The 8668-nt window shown below is 33.9% G+C and overlaps 1 protein-coding gene across 1 annotated transcript in view; it reads right to left on the reverse strand.

Moving 5' to 3' along the window:
* ARAP2 (ArfGAP with RhoGAP domain, ankyrin repeat and PH domain 2) overlaps positions 1-8668 on the reverse strand; it is a 123703-nt gene that overhangs the window by 110539 nt on the left and 4496 nt on the right. The window contains exon 2 of the mRNA XM_027888571.1: positions 5057-6094. Within this exon, the coding sequence (XP_027744372.1) occupies positions 5057-5922 (866 nt within the window). The 5' untranslated portion in view covers positions 5923-6094. The remainder of the gene's footprint in view (positions 1-5056; positions 6095-8668) is intronic.

Genomic DNA, 8668 nt, shown 5'->3' on the forward strand with positions numbered 1-8668 from the left:
CAAAAACAAAAAAAAAAAACAAAAAAAAAAAAAAAAAAAAAAAAAAAAAAAAAAAAAAAAAAAAAAAAAAAAAAAAAAAAGCGGTAAAGTTTTGATTTCTAAGGTGAAATATTTTCCCACAAAGTTTTAAAACCAAGATATAAATGACATTGCATTGCAACTGCCTATGACTACTCCCACACATTTTGTAGATGGGTAAGAATGTATCTCCATATACAACAGAAAAGTTATCTTATTATTGGTGGTGTGCTGGCTCCTAAGTACTTCAGTAGTTTCATGTATAATGGCACATTATTAAGGCTTCAGGCTAAGATAGCAGCTTTATAATCAGAACACAGGAAAAACATGCATGCATTAGAACATTTCTATTTCCTCTTCACTACTCTAGCAGTCTGTATCAGAGCTCTTCTCAGTCAAGCTCTGAATTCCCCCATTAACATAAGTAGTAATTTTCTGTCCTAATTTAATTTTCTCTGCTTAAAATGGTAAAGGTTCTCATGCATTCTTATAGAATATTGTGTGGTTGATAAATGCCATACAAGAACCTTAAAAATGTTGTCTAACAGTTTGTAGGTCCTCCATCCTTCAAAATCCAGAATATCAATTTCCTAACTGTTGTTTCCTTGCTTAAGCTATTGAGAAATTTTATTATTTTAATATTTGCTACATTTAAAACTTTAGAACTACTGTCCCTTGAAGTCCAAGTAGAATTACTCCCTACTAAAAGATGATGTTCCTTTGTGATAAAAGGCATTCATGAACTTAATTTTAGTCCACGCCTAAATCTGCCTCAAAGAATTCATTAGATTGGATTCAAGAGAGAAGCCACACTGCACAAAGTAACTTGACATTTCAAATGTTATCCAGGTTATATAAATAAGTTCCTTAGTGGTATTTTGTAAAATCCTGGTTTTAAAAAACACAGAATGACTTTGGTCAGCTACAGTGTATCACTGTCAAGTTCCTATATAAAATTGTTTTGTCTCCTGAGTTATAACTACAAAAAAATAAAATATAAACAGTAAGTACTCCAAAAGTCTGTGTTTCTTTATATATTTTACTGAAATTGATGAGGTTACATATTTTGAAGCTCCATTAGCAAACTAACCTCATGGGTTTGTACTCATCTAGTTTTAAAGAACTCAGTACGCTTAAAAAAACCCAACCTAACCTATTTCAACACAGATCATTTGTTAGGTTGTTTTTTTAAAGGGTATTAGCAGCATTAAACTAAATTAAGAGTTACAGAAAAACAGCTTCGACTTGTAGAGCTTTTAAAATTATGGCTTTCTCCCTTATGTAAAACAGTGAATCATTTGCTTAGTTTCAGGATGGATGGATGAATAAATTCAACAGGAAATGAAAAATAACCAAATAAGCTTAAAAAAAAAAAAAAAACACACACCATTTTTTAAAAATCCATATACTTTTCAGGATTAGTGTATTCTTTCTTGATCATGTACCTACAGGTATATGCATGGCAAAAAAACTGTTAATAAGCTAACTATAGTTTTGGGGGTTTTTTTGCAGCAATCACAAATAAAACCTTCTTGTCATTTCTAGAAAGCAAATTTCTAGCTTATGTTAAGTAAAAACTATCTCAAGATATAAAATAAATGAAACTCGTTTACTTTGAATAACTGCTTGAAAGATCATGCATAACAAAAAACCTACAGTGCAAGTTCTGCCAGGGGAGGTTTTGGTTAGATATTAGGAAGAAATTCTTTACAGAGAGGGTAATCAGGCATTGGAATGGGCTGGCCAGGAAAGTGATGGATTCTCTGTCCCTGGAGGTTTTTAAGGTGAGACTGGATGCGGCACTCAGTGCCACGGTCTAGTAACCACAGCAGTGTTGGATCAAGGGTTGGTCTTGATGATCTCAGAGGTCCTTTCCAACCCAGCTGATTCTGTGATTCTATAAAATGATAATTTGTCAATGTTCAACAGAATAGTTAGCTAGTTATTGTACAAATTGAATACCTGGATTAAAAGACAGAAAAGTCCTGACGACTTCTTCATGAGAAAAAAAAAATTTAAAAAAAAATATGAAGACTAATCTCTAACTTTCCTTAAGCACTTCAAAAATTCAATATCTCATCTACTGAATTTCTCAATTCAAAAATTGAATACCTCAAAGAGGATTGACGATATTCTTTATTTTGATCTTTAATGGAAGATTAATGCAAGCAGTCTAACAGTGCCAATCACAAAGTGTGCCAATTGTTCCATAATATAATAATTTCAATTATTATTCAATTACCATTTTGTTACAATTGTGGAGACTACTGTTTAAATTTTCATATATTAAGAGGTACCAGATGCGGTTCAGGCTACACAACACTTCTCTACCACCCCTTATTATGCATAAACAGGATGAAAGGGTGTGATAGGGCAGTGACTGCTCTTGCTAAAGGCCGAGAGGCTGGAAAGCTAAAACGTCACACTGAGCTAGTTTATTCAATATACTCCTGTCACCTTGCAAATAAAGTGAGGGAAAGAGATCAGTGCAAGCAGTCAGTGCTTCAAAGTCTTTAATTGGCATTCATCTGCTTAGTGTTTTAAATGAAAGAAGCTTTTGTTTTCAAACTCATTCAAGACATGTTTTCTTTTCTATGCATCTCAAGACCAAACCCTCCCATAATGCAAACACATCAAAATTGCTCTAGCATACTTTGTTAAAGTTTTGGAGTTCAAAGACTGCTTGCAGAAGTAAATTAATGGTGACACTCGACCATAGGTGTAGAGAGAGAGCAGCTTCTCTCTTCTGTAAAATTTATTTTTTGTGACAGAACACAGTAGAGATAGACAACAGCACCAGCTTGGGCTCCTCATTAGCAATCTTGACCCCTTGCATGTTAAGAAATGGCATCTAAAGAATATTAGTACCAAGCAAGGAGCCTCAATCACAGGATCTGCCAACTGCAGAAAATGAATAAGGCCTGCTCAGGCCAACCACCATTATCTATTTTACTTATTTATATTTTTCTCCAAATGAAGCATGTTATCCAGAATTAATTTTGTTCTATTCATTCTTATTTATCTTAAAAAAGAATTGGAGCCATCCCAATAGTAAACAACACAAGTAACAAAGTTGGGAGACATGAAGAAATCTAAATGAACATAGAGTTCATCAGTTTGAAATTTTATCTGTGTGGCATTCTGTATAAAAACTAGGTTTACTATATTATAAATCGGCTTCAGCTTAATTACTAAAAATAACTTAAAAACTAAAAATTAATAACTAATATTCATGAACAACTAGAAGGAAATGCTTTCTCGCCTCTATGGAATAGCCTTCATTCAATGTAATAAGGATGAAATCAGCACCTGTCAATAATGTCAGCTGACAGTGTTTGTCTACACAATTCTGTGAGACAGGCACAATCTTTCCTGAGGTTAAAGATGGTTGCAAGCTTCCATTTTAAAGTTCTGTATTAGTTCTCTGCCTCTAAAAAAGGCTGCTGCTAGCAAGGTTATCAAGAATGTTTCTGTGAAGTTTAAGTTCTGCTGGGAAGTTCTTGTTTAGCCTTAATCTTCCTCAGACAGACTGGTTCTTCATATTCCTTTTCTTTATTGGAGCATAAAGACAAAAAATAAAAATAAGCTGGACCTCACAAATCAAAATGGTGGGTAATGAATTTAGTGACCCAGTCACCCAGGCTGGGATTTGGAGGATTTACTTCAATAGTGGAGAGATTACAAATACAGCATATCTCTCTACAGGATGATTGTTTCTCAGAAGACATTAAGAATTCTCTTTTAGTAGCCAGTTGTTATTGCTACCCTTAAGGTTGAGAATCCCATTTCATCCCTGCATGAATAGCTTTATTAAATGAAATAGGGATAATCACTCTACAAAAGTTAACATAAATCTACTCCTCACTGAAAGATACATATACTTAAGCTTCAGTAAGACACTGATTAAACATTTTTTAAGAGTCTTTGCCTCTCCACCTGCTTAAAGAATTGTATTACAACATTTAATTTTGACTTCTTTCAGTAATCTAAAAGAAACTTATAAATGCTGGGAAACCCCTGCATTTAGAGCATGTATAAACTCAGTGTTTCTAACTGCTGAGAGATGCAGATGAAAAAGATAAATACAAAACATTCTCAGACATGCCCCTTCCAGGCATAGCTAGTGGTTAAAAAAATTGTATTAACTAAAAAAAATGCAATCTAAGGATTTGGATATGGCTACACCCACAAATCTTTTCATATGCCTTTCACCAGAAGTCTTTTCTAGCGCATTTTTCTTCTGTTTAATAATGATTATTAAACATGATGAGTAAAAGCTTTCGTTAATAGATCCAAAAATAATAAAAATTAATCCGTGGGGAGATATTCTTTGCTTACAGACTGTAATATTGTGATTTAGTGCATATTCAGTGCCTATTATTTTTAACATTCAAACAGTATTGCTTTATTAAGATATGTTTGAAATTAAGGTCTAACATCAGACATTTTCCTCTACATCCCATCATATTTTTGCTACAAAAACTAATCTATCTTCTTTTTCTGCTTTTTCCACTGTTTTTTCTCCCTGTTGAAATGCTTCAGAAATATTTTTATAGTACAAATGTCATTAAAAGTTAAGGTTTTGTTGTTAGGAGAACATCAGCAAAAGCCAACACTTAATATAGGAAAATGGTTGTATTCGTTCTCCAAAGTTAACAATTAAAGGACAATCAGTTTGGAAATTATCCTAAGAGCCATCTTGAAGAAAGTGCTTATGTTTTATACAGTTGTCTGTAACAACAATTATACATAAAGCAATAAAGATCCCTTTCTTTGATGACATGTAGACACAGATATTTGGGGAGGTTATAAGGACATACTGTTCTATAATTCCCCTTTATGCTCTCATTTTTGCTTTTAACTTCCATTGAAGCTTAACTATCCTTCAATTAATTTGGCAACATTCATATCAGATTCAGTATACTTACAGCACATATTAAAACAAACAAATAAACAAACAAAAAAAAACCTGTGAGAAACTCCAAACTGTAATTTCTACAACGATAGCGATTCCTCATTAGTAATAAATAGTAATTACCTTGATGAAGCTTGAACTTTACTTGATTCAGGAATTTCTGGTACAGGTCGATGCCTTAAGATAAAAGACCGGCTTGCTCTTGGAAATACTTTCATGCAGTTTAGTGTAGAGGAATCATATAAGTCGTTGTCTATCATTTCTCCTTTTAACTTATAGAATGGAGAATCTGGCTTACTATCAGATAAATCACCCTCATCTGCAAATCTCAGATGTCTGTTTTCCTTGTATTTTGTCTCACATGAATGAGCAAAGGAAGAAGGAGGATCACAAAATACCAAACAGCCAGTCAAGTTCTCACCAGCTTGGTATGCAGCAGCTTCTTGCAGTGATGCATCTGGCTGAGAATTCATTTTAATACTTCCAGTTTGACTGACAGCTTTTAGTATGCTGTCTGAATTCTGGTATAAACTAGAAAAATCCAGATTTGTAAGGCTATCATCATTTGCCTCCATTAAATTTTGCTCCACAAGTTCAAACTTTTCCTTTTTAATGTAAGCTTTATTGACAAGTTGTTCTGACAGTGTTGCAGGTATCAAGCCAGCCCCGTCTACACTTGAACTGCTTACTGGAGACTCCTGATCCGAGGATGAATATTGTTTCTCTTCTAAACCTTTCAAGTCTTTGAATTTTAGATTTTCACAGAAAAGAGAATTTCCTTGAATTTTTGAAAGACTGTCTAATTGCTTAAGAATTCTTCTGCGATGCCCTGTAGGCAAAACTCCCATTTGCTGAAGCACACTATTATTTATTCCCACGCAATCTGTCACAATGTTATAGCCATATTCTTTAAAGTTAGGAATATACTGTCCAAGGTTAATGTTGACCAAAAATTCTTCAATATCAGTGCCATTGCCTGTGGATGACATGACTTCATACCGAATATTGCTCTACACAGTCATAGAGAAATAGTGTCAGGATGTGTGCATGTTCACTGGCAAGAAAGCTCTCTTAAACTTGATCACAGCCAGCCAGCAGAGAATATCAGTTTCTTCAAGACACCTCTTCAAGTTCCTTCAGTTCAAACTGATTTTTTAAGCACTGCAAACATATGGAAAATGCAATTACAAAAAATTCTCACCTGAACTTCACAATTATCTTAAACAAAATTCTGAAAGGCCCCGCCTTTTTTGCAGTACTATTTCAAAATTATTTGCATACAAAAATTTCAACAGCATAAACAGCATACACTTTCCATACTTTTAGCTTAGCCTATATAAAGAGAATAGCAAAATCAAACTCTTAACACAGCACAAGCAGTACTGACTTAAAACATAAATTCCTTAAAACATACATAGTAAAAATTAAGATGAAAAGTTAAGAGATGAACTGATTGTCTACACACATGCTCTTATTACACAGTATTTGGTCACCAGGGAGAGAAAAAGTTATCTAAGACCAGAACTGTAACCTAAAGCTTTCCTGTTTCCTTGCTAACACCAATTAACCACAGAATAGGGCTTCTAGTCCCTTATCTTCTGAACCTTAAAATCCTCTTAGCAAAGAAACAGACTTTCAGTGGAACAAAGGAAAAATGACTGGTTAGAGCATTCTATGTGAACTGAGCATTGAAGCCCACTTCAACTGAGAATCCAACTGAACAGGTACTATAATCAATAAAATGGTTTACAACAGTAGATAAGACCCTTCAAACAAAATGTCATGTCAGAAAACAGGTAGCTACAAGCTTCTCAGTTCTGTCAAGGCATCAGTTTTCCCTTGGTCACAAACAGTGGTATGGCTCTATGAAAATTCTGGGCTCTATGAAGAGGTACGACTCTGTGAAAATTCTGGCCTCCACATGAGAGCTATTTGTTATCTCAAATGGCCATGACAGTTTTTCCTTAGTATTTTCCAGCTCAGGTCTTATACTCTCCAGATTTCATCTGTTTGAGTTATTCTTTCTTTCAGGGCCGTATCTAAATTCATGACTCACAAAATCCAGACACTACTGTTCTGAAGGTGTTTGAGACAGCCTGAAATCACATCTCTTCAAAGAAGGTTTAATATCAGCAGCAGTCAACAGGTTTTTTCACCTCTCTGTATAAAGAGTATTTTGGCTTTAGGGAAATCTGCTGACTGTAGCAGTTGTCCTGGCATGCAGGTACTAGCCTTAAGCAGCCTGGAAAAGAAAGAAGAGCTTCAGTAGAACAGTGTTAAGACTTAAGTAGCAATTAGAAAGAGAATAAATCTTATGCCTAGAATTTATCCATGGTAGTAGGCATTGATAGCTTATTCTTCAAAGTATTTCCTGAATAAAAGCATGCTACTAATGACCTACAATTGAAGCTTAAAAGGTTGCCTAAGTTTTTACTGTATCAATTCCTCAACAAATTCCTCAATAAAGGATAAAACCTCTTCCAGTGATGTTCATCCAATGCCTTTTGAATATATAAGTTGTTATTCAGAAATTAAGACATAAATAAATCTTTATGCCCCCTCCTCATTCCCTAAAGCCACATACAAGTAAATATAAATTTAAAATAATGTAGTGTATGAAGCACAACTGTTGTCACTGCTATTGGTCATTGTACTTTATTATGATTATAAAATAAATTATTTAATAACTACCTCAATCAATAGACATCTTTTCTTGCAAACTTTCATAAATATCTTTATTACACACTTTTTGAAAAAGTGTTAATCGGAAACAAGAGAAAGGCTAAACTTCATATCTACACCATGTATGTGGCATGAATATACATATATATATGTACAATAAGAACAATAAGAAAAGGAGATGAACAAACCTACATTTTTCTGAAATTAACACAGCACACTTGTTATAAATGTTCCATTATTTAAAAGAAGCCACTGCATTCTTATTAGTCTCTTTAACTTCATTTTTGTGGAAATATTTTTATCAGCTTTGATCACTACCTACAAGTCTGAGAAGTGACTTATTACCTTGAATAACAAATTGGTACAATTAAAACTGTTTAGAGAGAGAGCTTTATAGGTCAAACAGATATCAACCTCTCAAGAGAGATTAAGTTTATTATGGAGTTAACTCTCACTAAAAGATTCCAAAGTCATTTAAATTCAAAAAGCCTTGGATTGAGCTAAACTGATTAACAATCCATTTCCAGATTTACCCTTGCCCTTTCCCAACCTGAATGCTTATCTAAACTCTCATCATTTCTTTAAAAATTTCAGACATCAGCATTTCCTCAAACTTTTCATATAAGCCTCTAGCCATAAAGGATATAATTCAACTGTATGACCTGCACCTATCTCTAAACCCTGAAAAATACAAACCACATAGTGTCTTAAGAAGGTGAATATATATTCTGAAATTCTGAGTACAGAATGAAACAATAATTAGTACAGAAATTACTCAGTGGGAAAAAAATAAGAGGCACTTCTTGGGCTAGAAAATAGTCTTTCATGTATCAGGATAACAAAAAGCACTTCTAGGATAACAAAAAGCACTTCTATAAATACATTAATAACAGAAGGAGGGGCAAAGAAAACCTCCATTCTTTGATGGACTTAGAGGGAAACATAGTTAATAGAGATGAGGAGAAGGCTGAGGTACTTAACAACTACTTTGCCTCAGTTTTTACCAGTAAGACACATGGCCCTCAAAGCAACTGGCCTCTGGAGCTGGTAGAC

The sequence above is a fragment of the Empidonax traillii genome, unplaced genomic scaffold (genome assembly GCF_003031625.1).
Source record: "Empidonax traillii isolate 1590-97213 ecotype Southwest subspecies unplaced genomic scaffold, ASM303162v1 scaffold240:size1935192, whole genome shotgun sequence".
Lineage (NCBI taxonomy): Eukaryota > Metazoa > Chordata > Aves > Passeriformes > Tyrannidae > Empidonax > Empidonax traillii.